At 39.8% G+C, this 13,961-nt stretch overlaps 1 protein-coding gene across 7 annotated transcripts in view; it reads left to right on the forward strand.

Moving 5' to 3' along the window:
- The window catches only part of ZFYVE9 (zinc finger FYVE-type containing 9), a 197,011-nt gene that overhangs the window by 89,822 nt on the left and 93,228 nt on the right, over positions 1-13,961 (forward strand). For all 7 annotated transcript variants that reach the window (XM_072649451.1, XM_072649457.1, XM_072649458.1 and 4 more), the window contains one exon: positions 7,202-9,291. In XM_072649451.1, the coding sequence (XP_072505552.1) occupies positions 7,202-9,291 (2,090 nt within the window). The remainder of the gene's footprint in view (positions 1-7,201; positions 9,292-13,961) is intronic.

Raw genomic sequence — 13,961 nt, forward strand, 5'->3', positions numbered from 1 at the left:
CCTTACCTTCTCTTATCTCCCCTGTCCCTTAGATAGACTTCTCTACCTCACTGAGTATATGTTACTCCCTCTTGGAGCCAATTCGTATGAGAGTAAGATTCAAGTGTTACCTGCCACTCCCACCTGCATCTTCCCCTCCACTATTAAAGCACTTTTACACCTCTTTTATCTGGGGTAATTTATCCCATTCTATCTCTCCCTTCCATCTTCCCCCAATGTATGTCTTTCTCACCCTTAATTTTATTTTTTTGGATATTATCCAGTCATGGTGAGCTCACATCCATGCGCCTTTATATTGGCATACTCCTTCTGACTGCCCCAAGTAAGGATAAAGTTCTTGGGAGTTAGAAGTATCACCTTCCCGTGTAGGAATGTAAACAGTTTGACTTTATTGAATTTTTTATGATTTCTCTTTCCTGTTTACCTTTTTTAATGCTTACTGGAGTCTTTATTTGAAAGTCAGATTTTCTTTTCAACTTTGGTCTTTTCATCAGGAGTGTTTGAAAGTCCTTTGTTTCATTAAATGTCCATTCCCCGCCCCCCCCCCCCCCCCCAAAGGTTTATACTCAGTTTTTTGGGGATAGGTGATTCTTGATTATAATCCTAGTTCCTTTGCCTTCTGGAATATTGTATTCTAAGCCCTCCAGACTTTTAATGTAGGAGCTGCTCAATCTTGTTATCCTGACTTTTGTTCTACCGCATTTAAATTGCTTCCTTCTGTTTGCTTGCAGTATTTTCTCTTTGGTGTGGGAGTGTTGGAATTTGGCTTTACTTTTCTTGGGAATTTTCGTTTTGGATCTCTTTCAGGAGGTAATTGGTGAATTCTGTTTCTGTTTTGTCCTCTGGTTCTAAGATATCAGGGCAGTTTTCCTTGTTAATTTCTTTAAATATTATGTCTAGGATCCTTTTTTCAGTCATGGTTTTCTGTTAGTTCAATTGTTCTTAAATTATCTCTCCTCTGTTTTCTAGCTCAGTTATTTTTCCAATGAGATATCTCACATTTTCTTCTATTTTAAAATTCTTCTGATTTCATTTTATTGTTTCTTGATGTCTCTTTAGAGTTCTTACCTTCCACTTGCCCAATTCTAATTTTTAAGGAATTATTTTCTTCTTTGAGCTTTTGTACCTCCTTTTCTGTTTGACCAGGTTTATTTTTTAAGGAATTCTTTTCTTCAATGACTTTTTGGACCTCTTTATCCATATGACCAATTCTGCTTAAATTTTTTTTTAATATTAGTTTATTTATTTTTAGTTTTCAACATTGATTTCCATGAGTTTTAGATTTTCTCTCCCTTCCTCTCCCCTCCCTCCCCAAGATGAAATGCAGTCTCATATAGGCTTTACACATACAGTCCTGTTAAATACATTTTCACATTAGTCATGTTGCATAAAAGAATAATAACAAATGGGAGAAACCGTGAGAAAGAAAAACAAAATAAAAAAGAAAATAGTCTGCCTTGCTCTGCATTCTAACTTCATAATTCTTTCTCTAGATGTAGATGGCATTTTCCATCATGAGTCCTTTGGAATTGTTTTAGGTCCTCACATTGCTGAGAAGGGCTAAGTTTATCAAAATTCGTCATCGCAGACTATGCCTGTTACTGTGTACAGTGTTCTTCTGGTTCTGCTCACTTCACTCAACTCACTTCATATAAGTTTTTAGTCTCAGATTTTTCTGAAGTCTTCCTCCTGTTCATCATTTCTTATAGCATAATGATATTCCATTACATTCATATACCACAACTTGCTCAGCCATTACCAATTTATGGGCATCCCCTCGAGCTGTTATAAATATTTTTGTACATGTGGGTTCTGTTTCCACTTTTATGATCTCTTTGGGATACAGCCCTAGAAGTAGTATTGCTAGGTCAAAGGGTATGCATATTTTTATAGCCCTTTGGACATAGTTCCAAATGGCTCTCCAGAATGGTTGGATCAGCTCACAGCTTCACGAACAATGCATTAGTGTTCAAACTTTCCCACAACTTCTCCTACATTTATCATTTTCTTGTTTTGCCATGTTAGCCAATCTGTAGGTATAATACGGCCAATTGAAGGAGTTCTTCTCTTCAGTGGATTTTTGTGCCTCTTTTACCATTTGACCTATTCTGTTTACCTATTCTGGTTTTTTTTTTTAAGGTGTTATTTTCTTCAGTATTTTTTTTTGTGCCTCTTTTACCAAGCTGTTGATTACGTTTTCATGATTTTCTGATATCACTCTAATTTCTTTCCCCAGCTTTTCCTCTACTTCTCTTACTTGATTTTTAAAATCCCATTTGAGCTCTTCCAGGATTCTTTTTTGGTCTTGAGACCATTCCACATATTTCTTTGAGACTTTACATGTAGCTATTTTGAATTTGATGTCTTCTAAGTTTGTGTTTCGATCTTCCCTGTCACCATAGTTAATTTCTATGGTCAGGTTCTTTTTTTTTTTTGCTCATTTTTAATCCAATTACTTTGACTTTTAACTTTATGTTAAAGTTGGCTTCTACTCCTGAGGTTCAAGGGGCACTGTCTCAGGCTTCAGATTTTTCATGCTACTGTTTTCAGAGTTAGTTCTGGGGGTCTTTAAGTTTTCAGTTCTTCCAAAATGGTATGATCTAAGGAGAGGTATAGTCACTGCTCTTCTCGTCTGTGCTCTGAACTGTGAGCAACCACAAACATTCTTTTCCACCCTGGAACTGGGTCCAGGGTCTCCATTCCTGCTAGTGCTCCTTCTCACCCTGGCGCTATGACCTAGAACTAAGACCTGGAACCATGTATAGGTAATGCAACAGAGTCTTGCTCCCAGAGCCTGGAAAGGGTCCCCTATAATCTCCTTCTTACCTGTTTTCCAGCCCCCTTACTGTCTATGGGCTGAGAATTCTGGAAGATGTTGCCACCACTTCAGTCATCCCCCAGGCCTGCTTCTGGCTTTCTGGGGCACAGACTGTGTTGCCCTGCACTCCCTGCTCATCCCATGGAGACAGACCTTTCTGCCAATCTCAGTTGCTTTGGACTAGAAGATGGTTTCATCCCGTTCCTTTGTTGGTTTTGCTACTTAAGAATTCAATTTTGAGGCATTATTTTAACATTATTTGGAGAGGCATTTGGAGAGTTCTGGTGAGTCCTTGTCTTTACTCTGCCATCTTTAGTGATTTTAGTCTCATTCAAAGGGATATAGTGTCTAATACTAGAAAGGAATCTGTGGCCCTACTACATTCTTCCCTGATCATACCACATCTAGAATACTGAGTTCAGTTCTCAGTGCTATATTTTAAGTGACTAAATTGACAATCCAGTGAGTGTCTAAAGGAAAGCAGCCAGAACAGTTGAGATTTTCTGGACCTTGCCATAGAATGATTTGTTGAAAGACCTCAAGAAGAGAAGTCTGGGGTTGGGGGGCTGTAGTCAAATACTTGAAGGGCTGCCATGGAGAAAAAGGTTTGGACTTGTGCTGCTTGGAACTTAAAGTCAGGATGAGGAACCACATTGTGGAAGCTGTAGAAAGGTGCATTGAAGCCTTCGAGCAGGCTCTTTCAGGAGGTCCTGGATCTCCCTTCCTTGGAGGTATTCAGGCAAAGGCTGGATGACCACTTTTCAGGCATAGATTGGACTAAATGGTTTCTGATTTCCTTTGCAACCCTGTGAAGCCCTCACTCCCTCCAGTGACACTCCTATAAAGACATTTCATCTCCTGAGGTGAGCTTTTTCCTTGGTTGTGCTCCAGACATTTAGTAAGCACTTGCTCTTTGCCAGGCATTGTATTAAGCCCTGGAGAGATACAAGAAAAGCACAGTCTAATGTCTAATACAGACAACATATAAAAAGATGCTGAAGTCAGCAAATTTGTTAAGTACCCTCTAAGAGCTCATAATCTGATAGGGAAGACAATATGCAAGTAATTATGTTGAAACAAACTATGTACAGAATAAACTGGAAATTATCACCAAAGAGAAGGCACAAGAATTAAGAGGAATTAGGAAAGGTTTTCTGTAGAAGGTGGGATTTTAGTTGAGAATTGAAGGAAACCTGGGAAGTCACCATTTGAACAGGAGGAGGGAGAGCATTCCAGCCAGTGGAAATGCCTGGAATGGAGAGATAGGATGTATTTATTCCTTAAGAAATAGCAAGGACACTAGCACCACTAGCTCACAGAGCAAGGAGAGAGTATTGGTGTGTGGTATAAGAAAAGTGGAAATGGAGTGGCAACTTATGAAGGATTTTGATCAGCAAACAGAAGATTTTTAGATTTGATCCTATAGTTAATAAGGAGCTACTAGAGATGATTGAGTAGAGGAAGGGATATAGCGACATTTTCACTTAAGGAAGATCAATATGATTTGCAGCGGGGAGAAGTTTGTGACAGAGAGATCCACTGGTAGGCTATTGTCCTAGTCTAGGAAGGAGAGGGTGATTGCATGTACCACCTTAATTGTAGTTTCAGAGGAGAGAAAAAGGTGTATTTGAGAGATGCTGCAAAGGTGAAATCACCAGGTCTTAGGTGAGGGGGAAGATGAAAAAGAATGAACAGTTGATAATGACAACTAGGTTGTGAGCTCGGGGGACTGGGAGGGTAATCATACCTTGAATAGTAGTCAGGGTGTTTGGAGGAGGGAAGTGTTTAGGGGAAAACACAGCAAATTCAGTTTGGGCATGATGAGTTTAAAATGTCTACAGGACATTGAGTTGGAGATAATAGGAAATTGGAGATCAGAGACTAGAAGTCAGCCCAGAGGCTTGGGTGAGAATCCTCATGATCGAGATGATAATTAAATCCATGAGAGCTTATGAAATCATCATGTGAAATAACATAGAGGGAAAAGAGAAGGCGGCCCAGGACAGAACCTTGGGAGACACCCAAGTTCATGGGAGTGACCTGGATGAAGATCCAGCAAAAGAGGCCAAGGAGGAGCAGTTGGATGGGATTTCATAAAAGCTAGAGAGAGCAAAATGTCAAGAAGAAGGTGATCAACAGTGTCAAAGGCTGCAGAGAGGTCAAGAGGAATGAGGATTGAGAAAAGATCCTTGGATTTGGCGATGAAGAGATTGTTGGTAACTTGAGAGAGAGCGAGAGCAGTTTGGATGAGATGAGGAGGTGAGAAGGCAGACTGGAGAGTTCGGAAGAGAGTGAGAGAAGAGGAGATAGAGGCACCTACTGTAGACAGCCTAAACTTCTCAAGGAGTTTATCCTCAAATGTCAGGAGAGATATGAGGTGATATTTACTGTGACTGGATGGATCAAGTGAGAGTCTTTTTTCACGATAAGAAAGACATAGGTGTGTTTTGTGAACAGTAGACAGGCAGAGATGAAAGCTAAGTGGGACTGAGGGGATGACAAAGGGGCAGTCTGTTAGAACAGACAGGATAAAATGGGATCATTTATGCATTTAATGCCTTCACAAGGAGAGGGTATAAATTAAACTAACTTGTCATTAATATCAATTCCAACTGAGTTGTGTGATTGTGGTATTGGTTATTATCTTTAGATACGTTTTATTTCACCATCTAGATTATAAACTCTGCTAGTGTAACATAGAAGAACACCACTGTATCAGTGTCTTTAAATAATGTGAATCAAAGGGTCAAGAAGCTCATTATATTTAATTTGCTATCAGGTAGAGAGACAATACTGCAGTATCTGATGATCTAACGTATTTAAGTATGCATAGCAAAAGTACAGCCTAAACAACGGTGATACATCATCTAAATGGTTTCAATGATGACGCTTCCCCTAGACAGCTTGGTGCTCTTGGACTTGGAGTTCAGAAGACCTGAACTCCAATTCTACCCCACACACTGACTAGCTCTGTGGCCTCAGAACGGTCACGTAAACCGCAATTTCTTCTGCTGTAAAATGTTAATAAGATTAACTTCTACTTTAGTCAGTCAGTAAGCATTTGTTAAGTGCCTAGTATGTGCCAGGCCCTGGGGATACAAAGAAAGCCAAAAGACAGTCTCTGATCTGGAGGAACTCGCAGTCTGCTGGTGGAGATAGCATGCAAAAAAACTGCACACAGTCTGTGTGGTGGATAAATAGAAGATAGTCACCAGAGAGAAGGCACTGGAACTCAGAGAAATTGAGACACTTCACAGGGTTGTTGGGGGATCCCAGTGAAAGCCCTTTGCTAGTCTTAAGGTGCTGTATAAATGTTAGCTGTTATTCTGGAAAAATATGTTACTTTTTTACAAAGAGAATATATTACATTACAGGGATATATTTCTTAGCTGTCATTTACCACATCTGGATTAAATTCATTCCATTTTATTAAACTGAATGATAGTTCTTAAAATCTCACTTATTATAGGATCTTAGATTTAGAAGCAGAAATGACCTTAGAGGCCATCTAGACTCGCCCATCATTTTATAGATAAGGAAATGGAGACTCAGCAGTACTACTGGGTTACACAGGTAGCACTATCTTAATAATTTTAAGGGTTGAGAAATGTCGTTAGAAATAGTTTAGTCCATTTGTCTCCATTTTGCAGAGGAGGAAACTGTACCCCAAAGAAGAGAAGTGAGAAAGATGTGGAATGGAAAGATGATGGTTTTTTAGAGTTAGTAGAAACCTGCCTCAAACCTCTATTGAATGTCACTTCACCCTCAGTGTCCCTGTCTGTAAGATGTAGATAATAATATTTTAGTCTCTATGGACTAGGTTGTTGTGAACAGACAGTGAGATGATTTTTACCATGTGCTTTGAGGTTTTGAAGCTCTACATAAATGTCAGTTACTATAATTATTGCTCAGGCAGTGAGCTCCAAGCAGACAAGACCCTGAGCCCCTCAAGTTGCCTCTTAGCATCGTGCTGCCCTTACGTGATGGAAATTCACTGGTCAGTGAATCTCCTGAAAGCATTCTTATTTGCTAAAATTCAGATGCTCTAAGTAATGATATCTTACATATTAACTGGAACTTTGCAGGCAAGTTATTGATGGTAACGTTCTTGTGATATTTGCAGTGCTCTAGGATAGCAAATAAGGCCCTCGGGCCAAATTGAAAGAACCTTGTATTTAAAAAACAGTTCTTAGCTTGTGGGCTCTAGGATCTTAACACTTTTTCCTGTTTGGTTAAGGCTTGGAACATGTAGCCACAGAGAATAGGTTTAAGTGTGTTTTATCGGTGTGTTTTTTGACCAGGGTAACTGGAGTTCCTGCTCATCAGCTTCGTCTTGGCGTAGCGTGGCCAGCGTACTCATTGTTTAAATCATTTGTTTTTCAGATGAGACAGTTTCTCCTGCATTATTGGACAAAAAATGGGATCAGCTTCTAGACCCTCATCTGCTGCCATTTAGCCCGGCTCTGGCCAGTGTGAACGAAGCAGCAGTTCCAAGTGAGTCACAGCGGACACAGAAAACCTTCTCCCAGGCTCACTCCCCCCTCCTTCCATCTGTGGAAGGAGGGGACCACTGTCCTAATGGAAGAGAGAGTGCTATAAATCCGGAGGTCTCCACCATGTGTATTGAAGATCAGACTGCTTCAGAAAAGCAGCTGAGGAAGAGGAGCAGTGACTGGGATGGTCAGTGTGGCGCCGCGGATGCCGCAGAGGAGAAACTTGGGAATGCAGATCGTCTGCCCGAAGATAAAAGTATTCTTGTTGTCGCTGTCATGCATGATTGTGATAAAAGGACTCTGCCAAGTGCTGATTTACTGGATTGTCATGACGACAATAGCCATTCACTAATGGATACTATCAGCTTTACACTGGATAATGAAAACAGACCAAATGATCCCTTTAGTGTTACCATGAATGGGACCGATGAAAAAGACATGACCACGGAGAAACCAGGGGTGCATGCCAAGGATGATCCTGTTAGCCCTCTTTGTAATGCTTCACCAGAGAGTCACTCTAATGTCTGTTCCCTTTCTCATGTAAAAGATGATATTAATACAAGTAAAGACCCTCCCATTTTAGAAACTACAAGTGGAGGGACCAGTGCAACCATCTTATCACAGAGAACAGCGGAAAGTCCTGCTACTGATGTGCAGGGGGGTGGTATACCAGTGGAGGCTTCTGCTGGGAAAACCAGCTCTTCTAGGACAGATTTAGAGGCTCCAAATTGCTTTACCCATTTAAGTGAGAGGGTTTCGAAGGAAGAGCAGCCTCCAGATGAGAGAACAGCTGGAGAACCCTTCCAGTCTGGGCTACCTCTTTTTTCTGACCCTGAGCAGCATGTGTCTGAAAGAAATGATTGCTGCGAGCAGGTTTCATATGGGCTTGGCTCTCATGAAACCAAGGGAGATGAAAGCAAAAATTGTGATCTTGGACAGACCCTGGATCCAACAGAATCATTCAGTGCAGTGGGGTGCTTTTCAGCGTCTGAGGAGGTGACTCATAGGGAGGTGACTAGACTAAATGAAATGAGTAGCAGTCCAACAAGTGGACAGAGTGAGAAACTTCTGCCCAGGAGCCAGCCTGAGGAGGCTTGTAGTGATCGTGGAGGAAATGGGGAGGTGAGGGCAGAGTCGGGTGTCCCTTTGAAAGGAGCTTGTATAGAGGAGCTGGAGGACTGTGGCTTCCCTGCTGTTCTGGACATGCCAGCAGCAGATTCTCTGTCTAATGGTTGTGATTCCTATGGAATGCTAAACCCAGTTATTGCTTGTATTCCAAAGACCTTACCCTCCAAGGAAGATTCAGTCACAGAGGAAAAGGAAATTGAGGAAAGTAAATCAGAATGCTATGTGAATGTTTATGAGCAAAGAGGAAATGAGGCCCCAGAAGGGAATGGGCTTGTCTTAAGCAGCACTAGTGACCAAATGAAAAAAAACTATGTTCATAGTCTCTGTAGTCAGGTCCCATCTGTTCAGGGGCAGTTATCGCCTCAAGTAGTAGCTAATGTGCCACCCATCAGTGTTCCCTTTGGTGGTGCCAGACCCAAGCAACCAACTCATCTCAAGCTTCAGATTCCAAAGCCATTGTCAGAACATTTACAAAATGACCTTCCTCCTCACAGTGGCACGAATTCTAAAAACAAAAATGATGTATTTGGGAAAGCAAAATTAGGGGAAAACTCAACCATAGCTGTATTCCCTCATGAGACGCTTCATTCTTCTATTGCTGATGCAAATGGGGACCTTGTAGAAGATTATGAGGCTGTGGTCTCGAGTAGTCCGTGCCTTGCAGTAGCCTCAGATAGTCCTGATAATGATCTTAGAGCTGGTCAGTTTGGTGTTCCTACCAGAAAGCCGTTTACCACTCTGGGCGAAGTGGCTCCTGTGTGGGTCCCAGATTCTCAGGCTCCAAACTGCATGAAATGTGAAGCCAGGTTTACTTTCACCAAGAGGAGGCATCATTGCAGAGCATGTGGGAAGGTAAGGTTCACTTAGAAAATCACAAAGAAGCATAGCTCAAATTCTGTTTTTAATTTAAAAAAATTTTTTTTAACATGAAGTGACCGTCTTAGTTGTGATGACAACCAAGGAGTTCTAGGCTCATCAGGAAATGAGTTAATCAGCAAGCCCTTCATTAAACTTGAGGTCTTACTACTGATTTTGTTCCAGGCCAGAAGTACAACATACATTAATCTCAAGTACAAATGAATCTGGTTTCTGTTACTGTGATTTGAACATATTCAGTTGTATGAATAGCAAGAATTGAGGAAGTATTAGCTCTGTGGTTTTTATAGAGATACATGTTTGGTTAAGTGAGCTATTTAAAAATAAGGAAGCTGGTCACTCTTACTACTTTTCTTTTTTTTTATTATAAAATAATACTGATGTGGAAAGTTTTATGATTAGTTTGATTTAAATTTCAAAATTCTTGTAAAGTTTAAAGTTGTGCTTATAATCTGTCTCAATTTTGATTTTTTATTGCTCCTATAAGTAATTTGTTGAAATATTGATTCATAATGTGCTTTTCTATATATATATCACTTCATACTTTTGATCTTTCTTTACCTTAATGCAAAGACTTGTCTTTGGTTATAACTTTTCTGGCAAGATGACAAAAGTGAAAGGTCCCAAAGCCTCCGTCTGTACTCATTTTTCCCACTCTAGGCCGGTGAACCAGAAGGAAAACTGATTGGTGTATTTATTTCATCTAACTTCTTTCCTGAATTAAATTCAACAGAGACCTGAAGTTTCAAGTAGGGTCATATGCCAGGTGCTGGAGTAAAAGGGGCTCTAATTCAAACACAGTCCTTGCCCTGATAGAGGTTTTGAGTCTTGTAGAAGGATGTGACACGTGCATAAGTCACCTAGGGCAAAATAATATGAAGTCTAAGGGGAAGAAATTATTTCTGACTCTGGAGAGCCGGATGGTCTTCCCAAAGGAAGTGAAGTAGCCTTTGAATGGTGCTTTTAAGGGCTTGTAATTCCATGGGTGGTTGAATACAAGAGGCATTGAAGGCTTAAGGAATAAGTGGGAATAAAAACCATTGAGACAAGAAAACAGAAGGTACTGAGAGGTGGCCAACTGGCTACTATATTGAGTAATGAAGAGAGATTATAAAAAAGGAGACCTGAAATTGTGGAGGGCCTTGAGTTTCAGGCCAAGAAATTTACATTTTACTTAATGGACTAATAGGAAGGAATTGAAAGGATTTCAATTAGATTGTTAAGTAGTGGAATGAAGTGACCAAATCTGTGCACTGATAAGATTTTTCTGTGGCCTAGAACTATTGATGAAGGTATCATGATGTAGTAAACAGAGCCCTGGACAGCTGGTCAAGAGCCCTGGATTCTTCTTTTGGCTCAGACACTGACTAACAGTAATTCAGCACAAGTAATATCTTCCCATTGGATCTCTGCTTCCTTACCTTTAAAATGGTGGAGTTGAACTTGATATTCTAAGTTTTCCACACTAATAATCTGTTTATCCAAGAGACAAAGATTGCAAAGAATTAAAACTAAAGGAGCTGCAAAATTCATTAACTAGATAATCTAGATGCTCATAGATGATCTAGATGATCATCATCTAGTTAATGATCCTTGGAATTATGGAGCAAATAAAATTGAGCATACTTACTCTGCAAGACTGAACTAGCTTGTTTTCTAATTCTGTATTTGGCAATGCATAGGGTCATTCCCTCAAACATTATTAAGCACGTATAGTGTGCAATCCACCGTTGGTGTGGGTATTGTGTGAAAGTAAATAGGTTGAGGAACATACATTGAAACAGATAAGTAGACACATTGGTGGGAGCTAGGGGGTGGCATAGTGCACAGAGCACCAAGCCTGAAGTCAGGAAGACTCATCATCCTGAGTTCAAATCAGCCCTCAGACACCTCAGACACTAGCTGTGTGACCCTGGGCAAGTCATTTCACCCAGTTTGCCTCAGTTTCTTCATCTGTAAAATGAGCTGAAGAAGGAATGATAAACCACTCCAGTATCTTTGCCAAGAAAATCCCAAATGGGGTCCCAGAGTTCAGATACTACTGAAACAATTGAACAACACCAAATATACATTGGTATATGATTAAGTGCATAAGAGGAATCTAGAATTGGATAGATATTGGATGAATGAGACATTAAGGGAGAGGGAACAGAGGCAAGATGGTAGAGTGAGAGGAACCATTTTTGTCTTACACAGCACACCTCCTCTACAACAACCTACTAAACATCCAATCTGAATTCAACTTGGGAAAGTCAAGAAGAAAATCATAGTCATTTTTCTAGCCCAGAGCAGCTTAGGAAGACAGAGAGCTCTGGGAATACTCAGGTAGGGAGGTGCTAACTAGGATCACAGCAGTCTAGCATCCAGCACCAGTAAGAGAGCTGAGACAGAGCCTGAGGGCTCATGAGGAAGCAGCGGAATAACAAAAGATTTCAGGGAACTCTCAGTGCTGTCTGGCAGCTCTGTCACCCATTACCCAATTCTGATTCATAGATTCAGGGTGGAGATGAGTTGTGTGCAGGGACTATGGCTGAGTCCTGATCACAGAAAAAATTCCAGAAATGTGGCTTTGTGGATCTGAACCAGGAGCAGATCAGTGACTCAGCTCTAACATTTAGCCCAGCATGAAAACCTGTGGTGGAATAACTGGAGCAGGAGACCCAGACCAAAGGGGAAGCAGCAGTTTAGTGTCTCTGAACCTGCAGAACCTCCCAGTGAACTAGCAGTGTCTGACTCATCAGCAGTGTATTGACACTTAACTCCACACAAGCCAACATACCCAAACCTGCATTAGAAACTTGTAGAGCTCAGACCAAGAGAGCAATCAGCGAGCAGACCTTTCCTCACATCCCATCACTTTGGAAATACTCAGAACTTTCTGGTGCCCAGACTGAGCTGAGAAAATAGGAGAAGGAAATAAAAGGAGAGGAATTTTTGTTATACATTCCCTCTTTCCTCCCCTTTTCAGCACTAACATGAAGTTTAAAGACAAGAAGTTAGCTGGAAAAATGACCAAAGATAAAAAAAATTCCACTATCAAGAGCTACCGGGTGATAGAAGCTGAAGATACAAATACAGAAGATAATGACTTGAAAACATCTATAAACAAAGCCTCCAGAAAACATCCAGATTGCACATAACCTGAAGAAGAATTCCTCGAGATGAAGAGATTTAAAAAAAAACCAACTAACAAAAAGATCTAAAGACAAGAGCTATAGAGGAAAAGATGGGAAAAAGAAATGAGAGCTGTGAAGAAAAGTTATGAGAAGAGAGTTAACATGTTGGTAGAAAAAGGTTTAAAACTTAAGAAAATCACTTTTTTAAAAATTAGAATTTGTCAAAGATATCATGAGAACTCAAGAAATAGAACAAAAGTCAAAAGACCAAAAAAAAAAAAAGTAGAGGAAAATCTGTTACATCTTATAGAAAAAGCATCTGACCTGGAAAGTAGATTGAATAAAGATAATTTAAGAATCGTTGACTATGTAAAAGCCATGAATGAAAAAAGAACCTAGATGTCATTTTCCAAGAAATTACTAAAGAAAACTGCCCAGATACCTTAGGACCAGAGGGCAAAGTAAAAGCTGAAAGAATCTATTGGTTACTTCCTGAAAGAACCTCCAAAATGGTAACTTCAAAATGAAAAATAATATAACCAAAATCTAAAACATCAGGATCAAAAGAGAAAGTATTGTAAGTAGGCAGAAGGAATTCAAGTATTGTGGAACCACTGACAGGATCACACAAAATTTAGCAGCTACCACTGTAAAGAAGAGTTAAGCTTGACACATGATATTCTAGAAGGCAAAGGATGTAATCTTATAACCAAGAATAACCTACCCAATAAAACTGAGTATAATCCTATAGGGGGAAAATGAATATATAACGAAATAGAGGACTTTCATTAGGTATTCCTAATGAAAAGACCAGAGCTGAATAGATACCAGATGAAAGGGAAACCGCATTTAGCAAGTTGCTTTTGTTACAAGAGTACAACAATTGCTTTTCTATTTCTCCATCTCTGTGAAACTTTAGGAAGCTAGTTTCTAGCCACAGATGACTGAGTTGATATTGCATCATCTCACCATATGTCAGTAACTCCAGTGTTGTAAGAAAATCTACCAGAAGATTGATGATTAAGCTTACTCCTCACCATTGAAAGATGCACAGTAAAACATGACCAGTTTTGGTGACCTGGCATAGTTGTTATGAGAGTCTTGCACTAAAAAAAACATTAATTGGGAGAGGTAAGAGGAGAGGGGAAGTAGGATGTTTTAAATGGGGGAGGAGAAGAAAGAGAAAGTGATTCAAGCATTTTTAAAGGATTTATATAAGACAGAAGGCCAGAAAAAACAGACAAGCAGAAAGCTACATGTCAAATAAGTACATGCTTAAAAAGAAAAGAGACTGTGTATAATAGAGATTCAGTTTTACGTACAGTCCTCTTTTTCTTATTTACTTACTACATGGAAATGCGTATTTTACTTGATGTTAAGGTCAGAATTTTTAAAAAATTAAAATAGAAAAATATCTTGTGTATCTTTCATTTACAAATTTTAGGTGTGGGCAAGTATCCCAGTATTACAGTATTTAAATTAGACCCTCTTGTGAGATAAGACAGAAAACAGGTTAATAACAGATGTAGT

Source organism: Notamacropus eugenii, chromosome 2, assembly GCF_028372415.1.
Source record: "Notamacropus eugenii isolate mMacEug1 chromosome 2, mMacEug1.pri_v2, whole genome shotgun sequence".
Classification (NCBI taxonomy): Eukaryota; Metazoa; Chordata; class Mammalia; order Diprotodontia; family Macropodidae; genus Notamacropus; species Notamacropus eugenii.